General features: G+C 43.0%; 1 protein-coding gene across 6 annotated transcripts in view; it reads left to right on the top strand.

Annotated features, from left to right (window-relative positions):
- LOC107378702 (CUB and sushi domain-containing protein 3) overlaps positions 1-25,457 on the top strand; it is a 434,947-nt gene that overhangs the window by 130,443 nt on the left and 279,047 nt on the right. For all 6 annotated transcript variants that reach the window (XM_070550820.1, XM_070550818.1, XM_070550816.1 and 3 more), the window contains 9 exons: positions 6,569-6,672; positions 6,987-7,099; positions 7,347-7,529; positions 8,188-8,514; positions 9,695-9,889; positions 10,127-10,265; positions 10,868-11,055; positions 17,140-17,328; positions 22,536-22,652. In XM_070550820.1, coding sequence (XP_070406921.1) covers positions 6,569-6,672; positions 6,987-7,099; positions 7,347-7,529; positions 8,188-8,514; positions 9,695-9,889; positions 10,127-10,265; positions 10,868-11,055; positions 17,140-17,328; positions 22,536-22,652 — 1,555 coding nt within the window. The remainder of the gene's footprint in view (positions 1-6,568; positions 6,673-6,986; positions 7,100-7,346; positions 7,530-8,187; positions 8,515-9,694; positions 9,890-10,126; positions 10,266-10,867; positions 11,056-17,139; positions 17,329-22,535; positions 22,653-25,457) is intronic.

Below are 25,457 nucleotides of genomic sequence, written 5' to 3'. Positions count from 1 at the left end.
TCACATGAACTTCTGTGAGGACACAGATTTTTATTTTTACTTGTCTGACTTGAGCAATAAAATGGGGCCATCTACAAAGCAGGAACAATTAGTTCCAATTAATCAAGAGAACGTCCCATTGGCTAACACTGAGGGTGCAGCACCTTAGAAAGGGGGTTCTTCAGCTGTTGTGATGACCTTGTGGGCCATTTTATTGGGTCCACCTTGCTGGTACCAGGGTGGAACCCTTCTGAGCGACTTGGTGTGAACCAGTGTTGATTTGAGTTACTGTTTCCTTTCTATGATCTGTAAAAGTCTAATTATTCTTCTCTGACACCAAAAAGACTTTGCATCCATACACCTGCTGCTCACGGGATAGTTTCTCCTTCTGAGATCATTCTCTGTGAACCCTTGAGATAGCTGTGGGTCCAAATGTGCATAGGTCAGCAGTTTCAGAAAAACTCTAACCATCCCGTCTGGCATAACAACTAGTTCATGTTTCTCACTGACAGGCGAGGCTCACTGGGAAACAATAATATGTGTTCCTTTTGAAATGCAATCAGTCACACTGAGGTTCACATGCCTTTAGAGCATGAAAACAGTGCTCTACCCTTATTTCCTGCATTAGCTGCCAAAACAAAACTTGACGAGGAAACTCTCGGGCTAGAGAAGGCCAAACAGTTTCATCACATTATGAATGTAGCATGTATGGACACACCAACCTCGACTTGTGACCGAAGATGGCTGTGTGGGTTTTTGCAGTCAGGGGAGAGAAGAGCATTTCTTGGCTACTAGAAGCTAACCGTTAGCATTAGCCAGCTGTTCAGGCTTGAGTTATTAGATAAAACATCAACATTTTTTATGTAACAAAGTACAGCAAACAGAGGCAGCAGCGGCGTTGCCAGTCAGAGGCGAGATGTTAGCATCATGAACAATAATCTGTAACCCTGACTTGACACTAGCGTGGAACGGTTTACTCAAGTTCTTCGCTGTGTGCCAATACACACCGGGAGAGTCTCAACCCCGAAGCGGCTTCTTCACCTTCCTCCCAAGAGCTCAAAATCCTTCGAGACTTCAAAGGTCACGGTTTGTTTATGCCTTCCGCCATTAAACCAAAAAGAAGATGGAGATTTGGTATCACTGTTTAATGTCTGTGCCTCTCCACTGCCAGGATTAAAGCCATGAAAACACACAGTTGCACTTCTCGAATGATGCTGGCAGTAAATAAGCTGTTAGGTCACACGTATTGACGTAATCTACATACATTTGAAAACGCATCAGTGCAATAGTCTTTTATTCTGAAAATTACCGACATTTTACATTGAAACCACATGTGATTTCCTGTCTAGTTCTATGTTGAAAGCAAAAATTGACGTGTCCTAGAAGTGGCTCGCTGCAAAAATAGAACCCAATCCTATATTTAGCGACACGTCATGGCACTCTGCTTCTGGAATGCAGTTTCTGGAACGCAGCTTCTGGAATGCTGCTTCTGGAACGCAGCTTCTGGAACCTTGCTTCTGGAATGCTGCTTCTGGAACGCAGCTTCTTGAACGCTGCTTCTGGAACGCAGCTTCTGAACCCTTGCTTCTGGAATGCTGCTTCTGGAACGCAGCTTCTGGAACCTTGCTTCTGGAATGCTGCTTCTGGAACGCAACTTCTGGAACCTTGCTTCTGGAATGCTGCTTCTGGAACGCAGCTTCTTGAACGCTGCTTCTGGAACGCAGCTTCTGGAACCTTGCTTCTGGAATGCTGCTTCTGGAACCTTGCTTCTGGAATGCTGCTTCTGTAATGCTGCTTCTGGAACGCAGCTTCTGGAACCTTGCTTCTGGAATGCTGCTTCTGGAACCTTGCTTCTGGAATGCTGCTTCTGTAATGCTGCTTCTGGAACGCAGCTTCTGGAACCTTGCTTCTGGAATGCTGCTTTTGGAACACTGCTTTTGGAACCTTGCTTCTGGAACCTTGCTTCTGGAACGCTGCTTTTGGAACACTGCTTCTGGAACGCTGCTTCTGGAACCTTGCTTCTGGAACGCTGCTTCTGAAACCTTGCTTCTGGAACACTGCTTTTGGAATGCTGCTTCTGGAATGCTGCTTCTTGAACACAGCTTCTGAAACCTTGCTTCTGGAACACTGCTTTTGGAATGCTGCTTCTGGAATGCTGCTTCTTGAACACAGCTTCTGGAACCTTGCTTCTGGAATGCACCTGAAAATTTTGACGCAGCGGCCAGTTTGGATCAACCCATAGAATATAATGGATTCTACAGTATATGCAGCGACGTTCTGCTGCCATTTTGCAACGCGGATGCCTCCCATGTGAAGTTGGGGTATCTATCTTCTATTTCCTGACACGTTTTTATTTCTACACATCATCACTAACTATAATACATGAGACTGCAGCTCCTTTTCATCACAACTCGTTTGACTCTTTTAACCTCCTCCCTCAGTCTTCTTCATTCTGATGTTCAGTTTGAATTTCAGCAGGTCATCCTTACCATGTCTAGATGCCTAAATGAATCGAGTTCCTGCCATGTGACTGGCTGTCAATGTTCACCAAATTCTCAAACTGTACCTAATGAAGTGGCCTGTGAGATGGTTTTGATGATAAGCATAACAAGCTTTTTATTTATCTCTTCACCGTCTGACAGAATCAGACATTCCTTTCCTTTAATCCACGTTGTGGGTTGTCTCTCATCTGTAAACATAGATGCACTGGGTTATTTTTCACTTCTGCTTGATCTGTTGACTCTTCATTCATCAGAGGTAACAAAGGGGCTGCGGAATAGTTTCTGAACGAGAACAGCTTTTCTCCAGAGCGCAGAAACCAGAGCTGTCCCTTAAGGTCACAATCACAATGTCTACATAAATCTGACTCTTTATTAGCAGAGCAGTGGCTCAGACATATAAGGGTGTCAACCAAGTGTTGCTAATAAACACTAAGCAACCAACTAACACTCATTCAGGACTCCCCCTGACTGGCAAACGCCATTGCTGTGTGCCACTGTGCGCTTTCCTCAGCAAACAGCCTTTGACTTGGCAGTGAAACTTGGTCCATTAGTGTTATTATGGTAATTATGTTTTTTTTTTTTGGTGCATTGTAATGAGGCTGCTTTACATAGATGTTGTGCAGACGTTGTCCTCCCCCGGCCATAAAGAGGGAGGCTGTGGATGAGCAAGCAGCCTTCATGTTTGTCATCAGCAGATGTGACACTAATGTCATAACCACATCCTTCCTGCCATCGCTAATCCAGGAAAAGATAATGTGGCTCACTGGTGAATGTCTCTGCAGTGGTCTCAAATTAACGTGATGATTATTGGCGGAAGCAGCTGTTGCCAGTTTGATCATTACAAACAACATCTTCTGTGAAGCTTTATTGTGTCGATGGACCTCTGACAGCCTACAGACATCTCAAGGGCAAAAGCAGACAGTCAATTAATAATTAGCTAATCTTGAATGTGGTTTTAAGAATTTGATTTGTGGGATTGGTTCTTTGTTTTTGTTTACTGCTTAGAGATTTGTTTGTGATTCCTCTTGTTTGGATGTTTAATGCTCGGAAGAGCAGTCTTTATCAAATCCTCACTCCAGTGACGTTCTGGGGTTTGATGCAACTTGAGTTTCATGTTTGCTTTTCTCTTTTATAGCTTAGTTGGTATTGGCTTTGGGGGTATTTTCAGCATAATACATAGAAGTACCAGAATTCACGTTTTATTATGCAGCCATTTGAATTTTGAGAGGAGGGCAAGTCTTAAGCTTTTACAGCTTTCCTTGATCAAATATTTTGCTGCCTGCTTCTCCAAACGGATGTGGCATCTTATAGAGTTTCTGTTTGTAGCACGCCTCTCACAGTTTAGACATCACCACAAACATTTTCTCAAAAAGAACTTATGGAAATGAGCAAATTTGTTCTGAATGTCCTTTAAATTAGATGCCGGGGGGGGGGGGGTTTGATCTCAAAGCACATTTAATATCACTGCTGATCTGATTTAAAGGGTTTTGCTTGCAGTTGAATGTACAGGAAACTGTTAAAAATGGCTGCTAGATTCATTATTCTATGTAATAACAGGAATTATTCAATGACAAATGTCAATAAATTCAATACTAAATTCAACAATAAATGATAGTTTCTCGATAGACGTGTGAGCACTCAGCATGTTACCTGCAACAGACAGCAGTCAGAGGGATCTTGGTTTGTAGAAATGTAGAAATTCTCACAGAGTCCAGCTAGCCATAGAAAAGTCCTCTTCCACATTTTAGGGACTTCTGGAAGGTGAAGTGTCCTGGCTGGTATAACTCGGCTAAGCTAGGATGTGGTTTACATGCAGAGAAATTTGGTTTTAGTACCTTCTTAGGGTTCTACAACTCCCCAAGGCACTTCACAAAACAATCAGCCATTCACACACACATTCCCACGCTGAGTAGTTCAGTTCTGTTCGACTTAATTTGGACCGAGGTGCATTTAATTGCACTGACTTTATGAATGGCTGCTTGTCTCTGTGTGTTCTTGTATCGGACTGCTTACCTGTCCACAGTGACCCCACCTCTTGCCTGATGACTTGAAGCAAGGCACCAGTTTGCTGTGACACTAATGAGGAACAATTGGTTCAGATTAAGAATGTGAAGAGGTCAGAGCTTCTTTTTCACACTTGCTGAAGAAAAACGAGAAATCCCAGATAAAAAGGTCATGACCTGTTGATAAGCAACCCTGATTATGCTATTTGTATTGGATAAATATTTGAATAAAATTTCCAATTTCTGGGCCTTATCTTGCATAAACCAATAAAAGTTTGATGACATATTTTAACACACACCATGGACAGAACCAGCTAGTATTCTTATCCTCCTCTGACATACATGACCCCTTAACCTAGGAAAGAAAGAGAATTGCTTACCTAAAGCTTAGCAGCATCTCCCCCATGCAAACATCACACCATCCTGTTGAGCTTCGACTGTTTCACTGCAAACTGAAGCCTGTAATTCCTGTAACCGCTGTTAAACCCAGGGTTTAACTGTGTATGCATCCCTTTCCTCCAGCCTGACAGCCACCAGGCCTGGAGACTTGATGATCAAAAGCAGATTAGCTGTACCCCCTTCTGGAAACATCCTGAACAGTGCCCCCCTACCCCCCCCCCCCCCCCCACCCCCCCCCCCCCCCCATCAGTTGCACCCTTTGCTTTATGCCTGGCTGCAACGGTGGCACCTGTGAGAAGTGTTTGTGAGCTTTGAACCACTCCCATTCTCTCCCATCTGGGACAACCCCCCAGGGTGCTGAGGGGGTGAGTAAACCGGGAAACACTGGGGAAACGAGTGTTTCTTCAGATGTGTGAGCAGAATGAAAAATCATCACACTAAAGTTTTAGATGACTTTAGTTGAGTGACCTCTCATCTTCTTGGGGTAAACATGGAACAAGTGCTTTATCCCTCTGGGGCTCAGAGCAGGACTCCCCATGTGTGTCGCCTCCTGGGGATCTGTCTACCACTGCAAAGGGTGTACTGCCCTTCTGGCTCTATACAGACTAGTCTTCCTACACTGTAAAGGTGGAATTTGACATGGATGCAAGAGATGCCTATGCTTAGAATCTTGTGCTGCATCACTTTGGAGTTTTCTGGTGTGAAGCCAGTGGGCTGGAGAGTGTGAGACAGAAGATATTTCTCTTTTCAGGCTCATTACATGGTTACAGCCTCGAATCAAACACCATGAGACTAAAATAATGAGATCTGCCACAAATCAGATCTCCTGGATTGATAGACTTGGGATATATTTGTCCAAAAGGTTGCCAGTTTCACGAACAATCCTGTTTGTTGAGTTGAGAGACCAGAGCAAATATAATGAAAGTTTTCAGGGGCTGGTACATGGGGATAACGATGTGCTCCGTCGTGCCCAGAAGGTGGAGTGGTGGTTTGTAATGAGCTGGTAAGTGACTGCTCCACCACTGGGAGGTCAGCAGACTCTAAAGTCTCACTGAGATCATGCCCATGAGGCAAACCCCAGCATCACCACGTCTTCTTCATGCATGCTGGATCACTGGAACTAAGCAGTTTGCTGATGCCTGACAAGAAGACATGGTTTGTACATCTTCTCCTCTGCCATTCTCGAACAAAACCACTCAGGGGCGAGCTGGGCTGCTGCCCACGTATACATCTCACCACTTGCCAGAGATGATGGAGCCCAGTAGCGAGTGGGGGTGTTTGGGTGGGTTGTTTTGTCAGAAGAGAGCATGGTATTCTCATCATGGGAGTTTTCAAAGTTTCCCATTGTCCTCCTTTCTGCAGCCTCAAAATCAAGAAACTGACCATGGAGAAGAAAAACCAGGGTCTTCCACTGCTGAGCCAGACTTCCACCTCAGTTATCACTAGCTTTCACAATTGTTCTGGTGAGACAAGGGTCAATGGTGAAGTCCACCAAAACCAGTAAATGGTGTTGTGTTACAATGGTAGCAGGAGACTGGGAACACGAGTGTATGTCATGCTCATGCTTCCACTAGCAGAGGAGGCAGCGATCATTCTCGGACTCTGTAAATTTAAACTCGACTAGACATTGCCTCAGCCATCTGTTGAAGGCTGATGTGACGTGCACTGTAATATATGTGACTGCAGGTTATTCAGATCAACTTTGAAGAGTTTGACTTGGAAATTGGATACGATTCACTGACCATTGGAGACGGGGGAGAAGTGGGGGACTCTAAAACAATTATTCAAGTGTAAGTACAAAATGTTCTTTACTCTTGGGGTGTGTTACTGTGTTGAAATCTTTTCTGAATCGAAATCATGATGTTGTTTAAAAGATTTGTTCTTTAAAAATGGTAAAATCTGCACAAATTTGCTGCAAACACGTGGCACTGTTAGTACAGGCAGTATTATTACCTTCTTCTCAATAACAGCTCTCATGATTCAGAGAGCAAATCCTCCTGTGTGTTGTCTTTATACGGTTACATCCACCTTATTAATTCCTGTGTATCTTTGTGCAACGGGAAGATTTTGGAAAACTACACTTTCTCATTTCTCTTATCTACAGGCTGACTGGGAGTTTTGTCCCAGACCTGATTGTAAGCATGTCCCATCAGATGTGGCTTCATCTCCAGTCGGATGAGAGCGTGGGCTCGATAGGCTTCAAGATCAACTATAAAGGTACACAGATAATAACTGTTGTATTGTCCCTCCCTGTCTGCCTTTACATCTTTCTGTGCCCGTTATCCAGCAAAGCAACAAATCTTCACTGCACGATTCTCTTCGTTGCCTGGCTCTAAATAAATGTCTCAACTCAAAGATCCTTCAACACACCGTGGTTGATTTAATTGTCTCCTTTACTTCCTTTTCTTTCCTTTCCTTCAAATATTCCCACACATCCTTCCTCGTCTCTTTCCCTCATGCTCAGAAATTGACAAAGAGAGCTGCGGCGACCCCGGTACGCCTCTCTATGGCTACCAAGAGGGCACTGGGTTTTTAAATGGAGATGTCCTTCGCTTTGAGTGCCAGTTTGGATTTGAGCTCATCGGCGAGAGGATGATAACCTGCCAAAACAACAATCAGTGGTCAGCAAACATCCCCATCTGCATATGTGAGTCGCATGCAGTCTTGTTTTCATAACGGTAAATAAAGCAATTACTTACACTCTTGGAAAGTTCATATTGTCACCGAGCTATGGGAGGATTAATTACGGTGTAGTTAATTGAACACACAGTACATGTTTGTACACAGCCAGCAGTTTAATGTGTAAAATGAGAAATGGATGGCATGTGGATGTCTCGTTGTTAAGGCTTGGTTAGAGAGGAATAAAATCAGGGCTCATGCTGTTATGCAGTGCACATAAACCGTAAAGGGCATCCTGCATTATACAGTGCATCATCCTTTGTCATGACAGCCATGATTCATGCCTTCAGTTTGGATCCACGCGGCATATATCCATAACTAAACTCTAGACGTCTGTTTCCCCACGTTACCTGTGCTTATTGGAGCACCTGCAACACCCCAAGCAGTTACACATTCCTTCAGCTACTCAGTACCCATGGGGGCTGTGCTGTCTCCTGATTGCTGAGCTACTTATACAATAGTGACTTTTTCCTGCAGAACTCTGAGTGTGCAATTCTTTTATGGCAGAATGCAGCCTTTACAAAGTCATGTGACCCTTGAGAGGAGCTGTAGAACAAATTACCTTACTTGGGATGTTGAAGTTTTATAAATCACAGGTGATATATTTTCCACATTTTATCACACAGTCCCCTGTTTCTCCAACTTCACCGCACCCATGGGGACAGTGCTGTCTCCCGACTACCCAGAGGGCTACGGGAACAATCTCAACTGTGTGTGGTTGATTATCACCGAACCCGGCTCCAGGATTCATCTGGCCTTCAACGACTTTGACCTGGAGCCTCCCTACGACTTCCTTACTATCAAAGATGGGGATCAGTCGGGCGCCATGATGCTCGGGCGTTTCTCTGGAGCAGAAGTGCCATCACATCTGACCTCCAACAGCAACATCCTGCAGCTGGAGTTTCAGGCTGATCACTCGATGTCAGGACGAGGATTCAACATCACCTACAGCAGTGAGTTCAGACCGGATCCTAGCACGCCTTTTATTCAGACGTTGATGTTTACCTATCTAAGCCATCAAGTACCTTAAATTTGTTCACTTTTGGATAAAAAACTTTTACTTAAAATCATATAGAAATGTTAATGGTGGTATTAGCAGAATAACTACTTAGTTACTGGGACTGACTGAATTGTTACATGGAAGAGTTTTCATGTTGTGACATAACAGACCACACATTTATTTCATATCTAACATGTCTGTGCCATTATAATGCCTTACCTTATGAACCACATAAGAAATCCTCCTAACTACAGGTGCAGCTTAATGTTGGTTTCATTTGTGGAGTCAGTCCTTTTGCAGAACCTGTCCAGCTTTTTTTTTTGACGATGTTTTAGACAAAGTCTCGTCCAAGGCCTCTGAAGGGCTTGCACCTCGTGTGGTGAACCCACTCCATTTGTTCTTGTGAAGTTGTCTCTTTAAAGTAGACTTGGATAATGATATGACTACCTCCTGGAGCGTGTTCCACACTTGGCTGGATGTTGCGAAGGGCTTTATTCTGCTTTTGAAGAGGATGTTGTTGTGCTCCATAGACACTCAGGTCTTTTCATCTCGCCAGTGTTCCCTTTTTTCTCTGAATGTACTAAATATTGGTTTGGCCAGAACTCCAAAGGGTTCATTTCATCTGCTTTGAAATGGAAATTTGACTGGAGACCTTTTAGCTTTCCAGTTGATTAAAGACTGATTGAGGAATAACCCACACCTCACAAAACACCTTCTGAGTCAAGCTTTAATAGAATCCCAATTATAATAACTGTAATGATTAATATTGTTCATCTCTTTGTTTTACTTCTACTAAGAACACTAATGCTTTCCATTGTACGTGTATTTATACTCTCTCCTTCTCTAACCCTAACCCATGCTGGTTTATCCATGACCTTAACCCTAACTAAAAGGTAATTCACACCAAACCTCTAAGTTTAAGGGGGTTTTCCATTATTGGGACCAGTCAAATATCACCACAATTCCTAAATATCCCCACGTTACAGGTTGAACTTGAAAAATAAAATGACCCCAAAATGTTGCACTAAAACAGTGCACACACACATAAACACACACACAACATGCCATGCATGTGTTTCATCACACATGTGTATTGAGACTAGATTGTGTCTCCTGTGTTTTCTTATTAAAAGCGTTTGGACACAACGAGTGTCCTGACCCCGGCGTTCCTTTGAACGGTCGGCGTTTTGGGGACAGTTTCCAACTGGGTAGCTCCATCTCTGTGGTTTGTGAAGAGGGCTTCATCAAGACACAAGGAGCTGACACCATCACGTGCCATCTAGAGGACGGGAAGGTGATGTGGAGTGGACTCATACCTAAATGTGAAGGTACTGAGATAGAATTGTTAATATTTGTGCAGATGTTGGAGAAGAGAAGTTAACTCTTTAGTTGGTGTGAGAAGAAAGGAACAGAAAGCCTTTATATTGATGTGACTGTAGTCTTTGGGTGAAACCTATTATGGACTTTCTTTCAAATGGTCACAAACATCTTCAATCATTGTAAAAGCTTTTCTTCCCCTTGCTGTTCCCCATTTTTATTAAAAAAAAACATCTCTTCTTTTCCAGCTCCTTGTGGGGGGCACTACTCAGGGCCGTCTGGTGTCATTCTCTCCCCGGGCTGGCCAGGATACTACAAAGACTCCCTGAGTTGTGAGTGGGTCATTGAGGCTGAGGCGGGACGCTCCGTCAAGATTAGCTTTGACAGGTCTGTATGACACTACTGAAACAAGTCAGCTGTAGGAACAAAGACACACACGTATGCACACACACACACGGCCTGATCACAGGACGTGTACTAGAATATGAAAACACAAAAACATGCATTTCCTCCAGTAAACACTCATGCACGTGCTCCTACAATACAATTATTATTAGTAGTAGTATTGTATAATAAATCCAACTGTCTCGTCCTAAACCTTAAAGCCCTTGTTTCTTAAGTATGATTTTTTTTGTGATTCCCAGAAAATAAACCCAATCTCTGGTGTTAATATCTCATCAGCTCAGTTTGTAATTTGACTCTGTCTGAAGAGATTTTTACTTTTCAATATTATTGGTAATTTCTGCTGAAACTCTGTGCTTGCTGCAGCAGTTTGATGTAGGAGACCAAAGACCGGCCACAGATTCATATCAGGTCATATTTCTTAGAACATCATTGATCTTGTGCACTTTCAATAATTAGCAGGATCGCTATGTCCGCTCATCTGTCTTCACAATAATTTGTTTTCATTTTCTTCCCTCCAAACTGGAGTTTCTCCTCTGAATAAGAGTAATGTGTTAGACTCTGTAATCGCTTTGTCTTCTCTTAAGGTTTCAAACAGAGCTCAGTTACGACTTTCTGGAGGTGCACGATGGCCCCAACCTGCTGTCGCCTCTGATCGGCTCATTCAATGGAACTCAGGTCCCTCAGTTTCTGTTCAGTAGCAGCAACTTCCTGTATTTGCTCTTCACCACTGATAACAGTCGGTCAAATAGTGGCTTCAAGATCTTTTATGAAGGTAAGAAAGAAACTGTTTACTGATACTGATTCAGTTTTTCACTAGTCTTTAAAAAACAACAGTTTCATTGATTATTTTAGGATTTATTAGGCTTTAAAGATTATTATGTACCATATAATTAACTTTCATCATGAAAAATTTTCAAATCAAGACAGATTTCTGTTTGGCTTTAAACATTCACCCATTTAGTTTCAGTTTTCAATTCAATTCTACTTTATTTATAAAGCGCCAAATCACAACAAGAGTCGTCTCAAGGACCTTCACACAGTAAACATTCCAATACAGGTCAGTTCATTAAGCCAATCAGTAAAAAGTTTCCTATATAAGGAACCCAGCAGGTTGCATCGAGTCACTGGCTAGTGTCAGAGTCTTTACAGCAATCTTCATACTAAGCAAGCATTTAGCGACAGTGGAGAGAAAAACTCCCTTTTAACAGGAAGAAACCTCCAGAGGATCCTGGCTCAGTATAAGCAGTCATCCGCCACGACTCACTGGGGATGGAGACGATAGAGCACACACACACACACACACACACACACACACACACACACACACACACACACACACACACACACACACACACACACACACACACACACACACACACACACATACACACACACACACACACACACACACACACACACGCACGCACACACACGCACACACACGCACACACACGCACACGCACGCACGCACGCACGCACGCACGCACACACACACACACACACACACACACACACACACAATCTACATATATACCAAGGAATGTTTCTATGGTTACATTGTGATTTCTGAGTAAATATTTTATTTGGTGAGAGATAAGCTTTTTTGTACGTATCCTAGTGAATCTATAATTAAACGGGTAAACTAGTAGTAGCACATTCAATGTCAAAGAGAGTAAAATGTTATTATCAGGAGAAGGACAATGTTTAAGTGGTTAGCAGCAGTGTGCTAGCTGATGGCCCCCTCCATGAGGCCACCACAGCTCAGCAGAACATCATTGTAGCTTCTTCTGGGGAGAAAAACACTTAGAGAAAAAATAAAGTTAACAACTGAAATGGCAGGAAGTAATGTAGTTAAAGAGCAGATTGTAGAAGAAAGTAGTAGAGTGTGAAAAGTGGTCAGTGTGTCCTCCAGCAGTCTAAGCCTATAGCAGCATAACTACAGAGATAACTCTGGATAACCTAGCCTTTTAGATGGAGGCATGTTGGAGGCAGGGCAAGGGAGAACCGTCTTTACTGACTGACCACACTCCACCTCCTTCTGTTGATCTACTGGGACAATGACCCACAACCATCACTCATTAACCATCTTGGAGAATAATTAGAAGAAGTAAAATTATCCGGTGAGAGTCAGGTTGTCTTGTTGATGGCAGAGTTTAGAGAAGACTCAACAGTTCAAATAATCACTGGCATCTCTGAACCACAACATGATCAACCTTGAAGCAGATGGACCACAGCAGAAGAAGACCACAACTGGTGTCTCTCTTGTCGGCTAAGAACTGGATACTGAGGCTAAATTAGACACAGGATTAGCAGAACTGGACCATGAAAGACCAGAACTACCTCTCCTGGTCTGATGCTGAATTTAGTGTCACCAACACGAAAGCATGGATCCATCCTTCCTTGTGTCAATGGTTGAAGCTGCTGTTGTAATGGTGGTGGGATGTTTTTGTCCTGGACACCTCAGTACCTCAGCCTACCTGAGTCTTGTTGCTGACCATGTTTAGGATCACATGGACCCATCTTTTGATGCTACTTCCAGCAGGATCATGCACCATGTCACAAAGCCCAGATCATCTCTCACTGGTTTCTAGAACATGACCATGAGTTCAGTGGACTCCAGTGGCCTCCACAGTCACTGAGGTCCAGTAGGAAATTCAATTGTGATGCCATCAGGACAATATGGATGAAAATCTCTGACGAACATTTCAAACACCTTGTTGAGTTGGTGTCTAGAAGATAGAAGGTAGTTCTGACCCCTAGTATCAGTGAAGTGTACCTAATAAAGTGGCTGGTAAGTGTCTGCTTCAAGAGGATTGAGGGTATGTGACATCACAGTATCATTAGTGCTAACATAAAACATGTTGTGTTCATCATATCATTATTATGACAGCTGTTCAGTTTAGCTAGTCAGTGTCATTTTGAACTAACTGTGTTTGTAAAAAGACACAAGCACCAAGGACACAACCCTATTAAATGTGCTTCCTTCCAGGGATGGTAGATGAGACGTTTGTCTTTTCTTTGTGGCCTGACCAGAAGTGGTGCCTGAATGTATAATAAAATCAAGTCTTTTTAAACACTTTCAGCTGAAGGTCATGATCTCAGCAGCGTACTAGACAATACTAATGCCTCCCATCTGGGGCTAGGTGGACTGTAAATCTATATGGATTCTGTTTACATTTGCATCGCCTAATTGGTTGAGACTTGTTCTCGGAGTCTCGTCTACGATGTGCTGTCTGAATCGATTCGTTCCAAAGTCAGCTGCCTGTGCAGAAGTCAAAGATACCTTTTATTTATTTATTTGACCACATTTAGACTTTTCTTTATCTTTTTTTGCCTCTTTTAAGTTGTTCTCAACTAGAAATGACAACTTAATGTAGCTTGACTCACAGTGCACTCTGTGCTGCCAGTCCTGCCAAAGCTATCAGTAGCTGCAAGGTGTGAGGTTAATTAGGGAGGCAGCATGTTTGTCATGTCCTCAGGTTACTGTGTTTATTTGTGTGTGTGTGTGTGTGTGTGTGTGTGTGTGTGTGTTTTCTAGTTAACCGAAGCTTTGCTCATGTTCCTTCTCTCAGGGTTTTCATTTCAGGGAAACATTCCTGTGTATCTGTGCAGCAGCTAAATCGTGTTGGTGTCCCCTTTCTGTTAAGTAAAAGAGTTGACATCATTGGGTGACTCTGCTCTCTAACAGGAGCGCTGTAGCAGTCAATACTAATTAACCTGCAAGCCTCAGACTGTCAAGGCTGGAAAACCCAACACTTCTGCTAATTATGTGTTATCACAAAAAAACCTGAAACCAAATAAGAATAACTCAAACTGATTTGTGATTGTTTTCTTCAGTCAAAAAGGGAAAAAAACATACATCAAATTTATGTCTGAAGGTCTAATTTTAAATACAGATATTAAATATTTTCAGTAATCAAACGCACCCATGAACTTTGCAACCTCTAGTCAATATTGACTCAAAATTGACTTCAAGCTTAAAGACTTTCTAAAGACATCTGCATGAATAAATGAACCATTTGCTTCCACAGATGTTTGGTTTGAGGCAAGTTCTTATAGTAAGTTGTATTTTCTTCCCACACCGGTATCCTTGGAGTGGTAGCCTTTGAAAAATCTAATTGAAAAGAATTTTGGACATAGTGTGATCTATTTTCACAATAGTTTGCACTGGCGCCATTACCCTTGTCACTCTGATTTGATTCATAAGACAGAGTTTGCTATTATGTCTGTATTATTGACTGAAAGCCATCCACAAGTGTCCTTGTCTTATTATCTTTTGCTGTTGAGTTCATTTCTTCTTCGTTGATGAGACTATCGAAAAGCAATAACAGTAAGATCATATTAGCTTCCTCCGTCGCCATTTAGGATATATCTAATTGCTGGAATACCTAAGGGAAGCATAGCCAACTTCATTTGTAAAAATGGCCATATAAAAAAAATAAAGGTGAATTATTCAGTAAATAAACCGAGGCATGCTGCATGAATACCTTTATGTGCAGGGAAGTTTAAAGTTGCATACAAATATAAAATAAAAATCGAGCAATACATTAAATACATATTTCAGAATAAAGTGTTTGCACAACTCATGTTGTCTTTGTTTGAGATGAGTGGCAATCATTATTTCCCATTAAGTTTCTACGCTTTAGAGGCCAGGACCAGCAGTGATCAGAGAAAGATCTGCTTTTAGGACAAGAATACCATAACTGCTCTACAGATAATCTTTTAGGATAATCTTATCTTGTGTGGTGTGTTAAGAGGACTCTAATCTGATTGAACATCGGTACCGCTTCAATCATAAGTCCAGGCTTTGAAATTCATCAGATTGTCTTGGCCTGACTTTGAGGACAAACTAGCATGAATGTGATGTGTAGCCAATCAGAAAGCGAGGAGCATGCTCCTCCTCCACCATGTTTGTTTACTCTAATGTCCCGTTTGAGTTTGCAAGAATTCATGTCTGACTGGGATCTGTTTGTGAGTGAAATAGGTTTGTGTGTAATGCATAGTATTTGTCGATGCACACACTGTAGAACACAAACATGAATATCTGTGATTTTTTATACCATGTGGTCTTTCATGCTTTGAAAATCAGTTGTCCATTTAAAATCCTTTCGTATAAACCGAGCTTTAGAAGACATGGCACATTTCAGCACGCTAGAGTGGTCTAAAGGAAACCAACTCACTCCGTTAAACAAAGAATGTCTCCTAAATTTGCTGCTGTTGAAATTTTAGGCATGTAATTAACAACATAATTACACATAAATAGTCATTAAATGTGAGATCAGTAGTAGTGTAAACATTAATAAATTCATGTTTGCACGAACAACTGTGGAATTTAAGGCATTTGAGCTGTTTTGAGGGGCCCGCAACACACTTTGGTGTTATCTGCATTAGCCGTTAGCTCGTCAGTGCAGAAAGACACAAACTCCATTTTTCCAAACTGGAGACGGTGGGGAACCTGCAATTATTAATAATGTTCATGTAGAAAAATACTTCTAAATGGTTGAGAAATTCCTTGAAGTAAGGAGAAAGTTTTATAGTGTACCATTTCAGGGCATCACAGTTGATGTAATTTTACAAAATATCTGCTGCACATTTAAATATAAATCAGGATGAACTCGCTGACATTTTACTTAATGAACAAGATTTAATCACAAACATGTCAAATATCTGCAACATTGTATAGACAGCTTCTTTAATGTCAGTTCTTGATAAAAAAATTTTTTTTACTTAAACTGTGTTTTTTATGCTGAGTGACGGTGTTTGTGTGCAGGGGGGGGGGGTTGTGTTAAAGTGCTTGCAGATTGCAAAAGTGAGCAAAAACTGATACAAGTTTTGATAAAACTTTCTTTAAATAGTCCGTCAAACCATGAGCTGACCTGTTGCCAGTTGTTTCCTCCAGTCAGCGTATTTTTAAGGCCTGAAATGCAGCCCTACTGGGGAGATTTCCTTATGTCAGCCCTGGGAATCTGTAAAAAAAAAAACAGGTCTTCTCCTTCCAGCTTTTATCACTGCGAGTTAGAATACCCCCCCCCCCCCCCCCCCCCCCCCCCCCCGCAGAGAAAAACAATAACCCAAGCATGTTTTTTTAGAAAGGTGCACATTTGTGGTCTAAAGCTTTCTTTGGACTGGAAAAGCGTGTTTGTATAGTTTCTACAAGTTCAAACCCCCAATCTGCTTCCCCAATGAACACCTGCCCTGGTTTCTTTAGCAGGTCTCCAAGCTTTGACCTTTGACCCTGTTTCAGTTCAGTAGGCTAGTTGCTAGCTCAAGCATGACTCACCAGTCTACTTCTCTAAATCAAAAGCACCATTTCTGCAGGAGTCGAGCAGCTTCATGATTTCTGTTGTGATTGTTTAAACTGTGTTTTGTGAGGTGTTGAGTGTATTTTCTTCATTCTGCATAAGTAAGCATCCTTTAAAAGTCAAACTGAATTAATGACCCTGCAAATGTAGCTTTTCATACTGCATGAGAACGTCTTTTTTAGATAATGGCAGCAGTGATGATTCTGTTAGCATATTTTCTTCCTAGAAGTTTATCTGATTTCTGAAACAGAACTGATTATTTTGGTCTAAGTGAAGCTTTACAACTTTCTGTTCCTTTTGAAATGCTAAATGTATTTTATATGAATCAGTAAAGGGAAGACAAATCTAAAATAAACCCATGCGACAGCAGTGCACAAGAGACAAACAGAATGAAATCTTTAGTACCAAGAGTCAAAGCAAAATACTTCATTTATTAACAGGAAATGCATCTTTTTAGGAATCCTCCTTTTATAACTGATATACTAAATGTTAAATCTAGAGTTTTATCAAGTATTAAGGTTATTGTGTAATGACGCCTTTTTAATTTCCTGCAGTGGTCACGCTGGACACATACTCCTGTATGGATCCTGGTATCCCAGTGAATGGTGCACGCCTGAACCACGACCTGTCCATTGGCTCTACTGTATCATTCCAGTGTGATCCAGGTTATAGACTCAGCCACGAGGAAATGCTGGTTTGTGAAAAGAACCACTTTTGGAGCCACCCCCTGCCCACTTGTGATGGTGCGTACGGTTGCTGTGTAGTCTAGTCGGGATGTCGGCATCAGTTAAAAGTACAGCTTCTCTCATTTGCATGTAAGATGAGAACGTGTGATTGTTGCTTTATTCATAAATACTTAGATCTATACTTTTCCCCTAGCAGACTTGACAATGCAAATACTAGAAAACACTCCATGCACAACCATACTGTCAGTTATCTTACTGATGAGGCTTCATCCAGCAAATACACCAAGCCTGTGTTTGCAGCCTCCTGGCCACATATCACCAGACCTTCACAAGGAAAAAAAAATACTTGCAAGATGAATCATAAGAGAAAGAATTCCTTCATACGAAATGGTCGTATAATATCTTGGGGTGTTGTCTTGTGGAGGTGTGTGTGCCAGTCGGTGCCAAATACCTTGGCTCTCTTCCTGTGGAGCCTCTGAAGTAATCCTTTGCCAAGCATGCTCATCAACTTTTAATGGCTTTATGTAATTTGGGCTCATTAATAAAATATTTGATCACATTTTTGTTGGTTGGTAAAAATTGAGACCTGCATGCGGTGTGCCGTGGAAGGCCCGAGGGGGGAGGAAAGAGGATAAGAGTGGGTGTGTGCATCTGTGGAGACCAAGGCATCGTGTCCTCCAAAAAGAAGAAGAAGAAGAAGAAGAAGAAGAAGAAGAAGAAGAAGAAGAAGAAGAAGAAGAAGAAGAAGAAGAAGAAGAAGAAGAAGAAGAAGAAGAAAATATCATTTCTATAGGGCCTCTCAAGATCAAAATCACAAGGCGCTTCACAAAAACAAAAAAAAAAGTAAAAATATAAAAAAGCATTTAGAAAATGTTAAAACATATATTTAAAATGTGCAAAAATAGGCAATTGGGACTTAAAAAAATGTTAAGAAAGGAAGAGAGTGAATAGGAAAGAGGGAAATCAGTGGATCCTGAGGAAGGTGGAATAGGTGGGGAGAGCAGAATAAAGAGAGAGTGGTGAAGAAGGTCATACAAAAGCCAGCTTGAACAAGTGAGTCTTCAGCTGCTTTTTAAAGGAGACCACTGAGTCCACTGATCTCAGGCTCAGGGGGAGAGAGGTCCAGAGTCTGGGGGCCACAGCAGCAGATGATCTGTCACCTTTGGTCTTTAGCCTGGTGCTGCACAACCAGTAGGCTTTGATCACTGGACCTCAGGGACCTGCTGGGGTGTAGGGACTGAGAAGATGACCAATGTATGATGGTGCTTGTCCATGTAAGGCCCTAAAGACCAGAACCAGGATCTTGAAATGAACCCTGAAGTTGACTGGCAGCCAGTGAAGCTGGAGGAGAAGCGGGGTGATGTGGGTGTGTTTGGAGGACTTGGTCAGAAGCCGAGCACAGGCATTCTGAACCACCTGTAGACGGTTCAGGGAGGTTCTGCTCAGACACGTGAAAAGAGAGTTACAGTAGTCTAAGCGTGAGGAGATGAAGGTGTGGATAACTGTCTCAATTTCAGAGCGGGACAGAATGGGACTCAGCTTAGCAATGTTCCTGAGATGGAAGAAGGAAGAGCAAACAAGAGAACTGACATGATAATACAGGGTGAGAGCTCGGTCAAAGGTCACGCCAAGATTCCTGACAGAAGGTTTGGTGTGAGAAGCAAGCTCACCAAGAGAGTCTCTGACTTTGGGAACCAGCTTGTCTGGGGCACAGATGAGGATCTCAGTCTTATCTTCATTCAGCTGTAGAAAGCTCCCAGCCATCCAGGTTTTGATAGAGTCTAAGCAGGTGTGTAACAGCTGCAGCTTAGACAACTCATGGGGCTTAAAGGAGATGTACAGTTGGATGTCATCTGCACAAAGATGGTAGGAGATTCCTTTGAAGGAGCTCAGGATGTGCTGAAGAGGAAGCAGATAGAGGAGGAAGAGAAGAGGCCCCAGCACAGAACCTTGTGGGACACCATGGGTAAGAGAGGTGGTGGAGGACCTAAACTTGGACTGCCACAGAAAAGGAGCACTCAGAGAGATAAGAGGAGAACCACTCCAGAGCAGATCCTGATAGGCCTACCCAGTCTCTCAGCCTCTCCAGTAGCAGGTGATGGTCAACAGTGTCAAAGGCTGCAGTCAGGTCCAGCAGGACCAGAACAGAACAGTCCCCTGTATCACTGTGAGCCAGAAGGTCATTAGAGATCCTAAGAACAGCTGTTTCAGTAGAATGAGCTCTACGAAAACCTGACTGGAAGCTATCATAGATGTTATGTTCATCAAGAGCAGCTGTGAGTTGTTTAGCCACAACCTTTTCCAAGATCTTGGAGATGAACGGAAGTTTAGAGATGGGTCTGAAGCTGCCATGGAGAAGGGTTGAGACTCGGTTTTTTTAAGAAGCGGGTGGATTACAGCGTTCTTAAAGTGAGCAGGGACCTGACCAGAAACCAGAGAAGCATTAATTATAGAGAGCACGCTGGGACCGATGGACTGAAAAGCACTTTTAAACAAAGATGAGGGTAAGATGTCGAGGGGGCATGCAGAGGTCTTCATAGAGTTAACTAGTTTGGTTAACTCAGGCACAGAAACAGGAGCAAAGCTATCTAGGATTATGGGCCTGGTTGGAGTCGGGAGAGGCAGCGATAAGGCTGAAGGAGAGATGCTAGATCTAACCTTATTGACTTTGTCCACAAAGAAAGACAGAAAGTTCTCACAGTCTGTAACAGAGTGGATGGAGGCTGTAGGAGAGGCAGGAGAGACGATGCTGCTGATGGTGTTAAACAGCACCTTGGGGTTCCCTTTGCTCTGGGACACCAGGTTGGAGAAATAGGAAACCCTGGCATCTCTGACTGCAGAGTTAAAGGATGTCAGAAGATCCTTGAAGTGCAGCAGATGGACGTGGAGATGGGTTTTCTTCCCCAAACGCTCAATTTTTCTGCATTGGCGCTTCAGGCTGCGATGGCTGTCATTAAACCAGGGAGTAGGGTTCACGGCAGGAACTGATCTGGTTCTGACAGGACAGATGTTGTCCAGAATGGAGAGGCAGTGCTCGTTAAACTGAGAAGTTAAGGAATCTGGGTCGTTATCAGAAGAACAGGGTGGATCAAAAGCAGCATAAAAATTGCTAGCTGTGCTCTCATTAAGAAAACGAGAACTAACCATACGGCGAGCAGAAACTGACAAGTTAAAGAAAATGCAAAGGTGATCTGAAATATAAACGTCCTCAGGACAAACGCTGTCAACATTTAGACTCGAGGTAAAAACAAGTTCCAGAGTGTGCCCCCTGGTGTGTGTGGGGCCAGAAACATGCTGGGTAAAGCCAAAGGTGTCCATAAGGCTGGAGAAATTCATGGCAAAGTGATCAGGGGGATCATCAACGTGGATGTTAAAGTCACCAACAGTCACCAGTCTGGACAGCTTCACAGTGGAGGATAGAAAGTCACTAAACTCCTGAAGGAAAGAACTGTTTGGACCAGGTCAACGGGTCCTTACGCCCGGATTTAATCAGCTGCAGTTCAAAGGAAGCTAAGTGACCAGAGGTTGTAGAGCTACATGGAAGATGGTCTCTGAAAACAACAGCTAGGCCTCCACCACAACCAGAACCCCGGGGCTGACTAAGAAAAGAATAACCACTCGGGCAGAGTTCAATCAGAGCAGAATAATCAGATGTTTGCTGCCAAACTTCAGTCAGAAACAGAAAATCCAGGTTTTTAGAGAGAATTAGATCATTGAGCAGGAAGGACTTATTGTTAACAGAGCGGGTATTTAATAGAGCCATGCTGAGTGAGGTGGAGGAATCAGAAACTATAGAAACAGCTGGAGTTAGTGGACGTAAATTAGCAGGGTTAGATCCACGGTGTTTATAAAAACCACTTATGGAGGGAACAGGAGGAGAAACCATGAGGAATGAGGATAAACCAACCTTAAAAAACTTGGATGGATGAACCGCGTCCCAACGCGGCCTGGCGGGAATGCGGAAGTGGCGCTCAGGTCACCAAACAAAGGACAAGAAGCTACAAGATCGCTCCAATGTTTACCAGATAAACCTCGCTTTAAGAAAAGTCTTATTCTCACCTGGATTCCTGCTCATTTACCTCTTTTCCTCCGACGTTTTCCTGGGACCGGACAAACATAGCCGGAGGCGGACAGCTCGGAACTGTCGTTTGGCTCCGGGCAGGTGCGCCACTCAGGTAAACAAACAGGATGGTACGTCCTCGGTGCATCTTGGGCGATCGTGAACGAATGGAAGGACAGAAGAGTCTGGCGATCATAGGAGATGGTAGCAGGGACACTACTGAAGAGGATCGCTGACAGGAGCAAGGTGGAAAAGAGGAGGTTAGTGGAGAAAAGTTTGAAAAAGTGGCCGGTGACTGCGGCTAAGCCAAGCACAGGCGCCATCTTGTTGCCGACCCAAAACATCAGCTGACGTGCTCGACTTTGATTTTCCATGCACAGATTTATTGGGGATAGTTGTTTTGAAGAAGACTCTGTGTGCATTTGTCTGTGGTTGTGCTAACAGAACAAGTTCTGGCAACAAAAAGGCGAGCAAGAGAGAAAATCTGAATCTTGTCTCATTTCACGGGAGCCATATTTGACAAGTGTTGGAATGACCTTTTAGTTAAAACCCAGAAGCAGCATGAGAAAATGTTTACAGGTTCAGAAAAGGATCCAATTATGCCACTTAACCTTCAGGCAGATCTGGCTTTCACCTCCCAGTGCCGATCAGCAGCCAATGAGGGGGGAGATTTACCTCATTAGCTTCCTTTGATAAGGAGCTTTTGGTGGTAAATGAAGCCGACAGTCAACTACTCATGAGAGTCATGTTAGCGAGGTGACAGCAGCGTTGTTGTTTGTGACAGCCATCTTTGTCAGGTATCCATATGGAGGAGTCGCAGCCGGATTAAGAACCCAAACTGAAAGGAGAGCAGTCATTGGCAAAGACATAAAACCAAACATTTCTACGTAAACACAGTGATGTTTTTAAAGTTGTTTTTAAGTTTAGGACACCAAGAGAGTAGAAAACGTATGAATGAATGAATGATTTAGAGTCAGGTGAAGCAGAAGGGATTTTGTGTGGACAGGGGGAAAGAAGAAACCTTTGTGTTGGCTCAAGAACAGGTGCTCATAAAAATATCAGGAGAGGACGTGTTATGACTTGAATGCATTATTCATTCGAATCACTCCTTTCTCTGCGAGTGAGGGATTTCTTGGTTCATTTCTGCAGATTTTTTTCTGTTTTTAGCATCACTTATCTTTCATTATCCCCTTTCTTTATTCAGCGTCATGTGGTGGAGATATCAGAGGACCCGCTGGGATCATCCTGTCACCTGGATACCCAGAGCTCTACCCAAACTCTTTAAATTGTACATGGACTGTTGAAGTCAGCCATGGGAAAGGTAAGAGGACCACACCTATCTAAAACTTTATAAAACTCCCTGTGCATTTTGAAATGAAATATAATCAAACATAGTTTTGTAAACCGCTGGTCATAACTTTGCACATCTGTCTTGTGTGTTGAAGTTTCTGGACAATGATAAAGAGCAGAAAATGTAAAAATTCTAATTGTTACCATAACGTTGTGGCATTAATGCAGAACCGTTGAGTCTTCAGGAATTAGTGCCCTAATTATGATGTCCTGATTACAGTAAATAATAACATTAAATAACCGTGTCCAGCATGAGTCACGCTGCCCATAGGCAACACATTCTCTCACCCAAAGCGTCAAAATATGACGCTTGTGACCAAGCCTCAATATGTGACGATTCGGGGTGCCCCAGCGCGTCAGGGGACGATGATCAGGGACACGCTGGGACACGTGGCTCTGCTGGCATCACTGTTTGACGCCCGCGGTCACACGGACATTTTTCGACTGTTTAACCTTCCCCTCACTCCAATCCTAACCTTAAGGTCAGTAACAGTGACCTTAAGGTTAGGATTGGGGTGAGGGGAAGGTTAAGTAGCTCACAAGTCGTTCTAATGTCCGTCACACCACCGGCGTCGGATACCGACGCTCTGGGATGGTGTGTCATCAGTGTGTCCCTGATCGTCGTCTCCTGACACGCTGGGGCATCCCGAATCGTGATATATTGAGGCTTGGTCACACGGGTCATATTTTGACGCTTTGAGTGTGAGAATGTGTTGCCATAGGAGCTGCCCTTGTGTGTTTATCACGCTGGTCTATTTTTAAAGCAGCAGATCTGTATCATCATCATCATCATCATCATCATCATCATCATCATCATCATCATGCTTTATTTCTGTAGCACCTTTCTGAAGCCCAAAGTGCTGTACCCGACCACAGTACAGCAGCAGACAACAAGGCAGAAACATGGATGTGATTACACCACATATCATAATAGTTTAATAAACAGAAGAAAAGAATCAGAAACAAGGGACATCATGGACAACTAGACAGAGATATGGACAACTAGACAGGGACATCATGGAAAACTAGACATGGATATGGAAAACTATACAGCAAAATCATGGACAACTAGACAGGGACATCATGGAAAACTAGATAGAGATATGGAAAACTATACAGCAAAATCATGGACAACTAGACAGGGACATGGACAGCTGGACAGGGACATCATGGACATCTAGACAGGGACATCATGGACTACTAGACAGAGATATGGACAACTAGACAGGGACATCATGGAAAACTAGATAGAGATATGGAAAACTATACAGCAAAATCATGGACAACTAGACAGGGACATGGACAGCTAGACAGGGACATCATGGACAGCTAGACAGGGACATCATGGACATCTAGACAGGGACATCATGGACTACTAGACAGAGATATGGACAACTAGACAGGGACATCATGGAAAACTAGATAGAGATATGGAAAACTATACAGCAAAATCATGGACAACTAGACAGGGATATGGACAGCTAGACAGGGACATCATGGACAGCTAGACAGGGACATCATGGACATCTAGACAGGGACATCATGGACAACTAGACAGAGATATGGACAACTAGACAGACATCATGGACAACTAGATGGAGATATGGACAAAAATACAGCAAAATCATGGACAACTAGACAGGGACATGGACAGCTAGACAGGGACATCATGGACATCTATACAGGGGCATCATGGACAACTAGACAGAGATATGGACAACTAGACAGCAAAATCATGGACAACTAGACACAGATATGGACAACCAGACAGGGACATCATGGACATCTAGACAGGGACATCATGGACAACTAGACAGAGATATGGACAACTAGACAGGGGCATCATGGACAACTAGACAGAGATATGGACATCTAGACAGGGATATCATGGACAACTAGAGAGATATATGGACAACTAGCCAGGGGCATCATGGACAACTAGACAGAGATATGGACATCTAGACAGGGATATCATGGACAACTAGAGAGATATATGGACAATTAGACAGGGGCATCATGGACAACAAGACAGGAAAATCATTGACAACTAGACAGGGACATCATGGACAACTAGACAGGGACATGGACATCTAGACAGGGATATCATGGACAACTAGAGAGATACATGGACAACTAGACAGGGACATCATGGACAACAAGACAGGAAAATCATGGACAACTAGACAGGGACATCATGGACAAATAGACAGAGATATGGACAACCAGACAGGGACATCATGGACAACTAGACACAGATATGGACAACCAGACAGGGAAATCAGGGACATCTAGAGAAGGACATCATGGACAACTAGAGAGATATATGGACAACTAGACAGGTACATGATGGACAAATAGACAGAGATATGGACAACCAGACAGGGACATCATGGACAACTAGAAACGGATATGGACAACCAAACAGGGACATCATGGACATCTAGACAGGGACATCGTGGACAACTAGACACAGATATGGACAACCAGACAGGGACATCATGGGCAACTAGACAGGGACATCATGGACAAATAGACAGCAATATGGACAACCAGACAGGGACATCATGGACAACTAGACAGAGATATGAACAACTAGACAGGGACATCATGGACAACTAGACAGCAATATGGACAACCAGACAGGGACATCATGGACAACTAGACAGAGATATGAACAACTAGACAGGGACATCATGGACAACTAGGCACAGATATGGACAACCAGACAGGGACATCATGGACAACTAGACACAGATATGGACAAGCAGACAGGGAC

Source organism: Nothobranchius furzeri, chromosome 5 (assembly GCF_043380555.1).
Source record: "Nothobranchius furzeri strain GRZ-AD chromosome 5, NfurGRZ-RIMD1, whole genome shotgun sequence".
NCBI lineage: Eukaryota > Metazoa > Chordata > Actinopteri > Cyprinodontiformes > Nothobranchiidae > Nothobranchius > Nothobranchius furzeri.
Note: the sequence above shows the minus strand (reverse complement) of the source record. Positions and strands in the feature narration are given on the sequence as shown.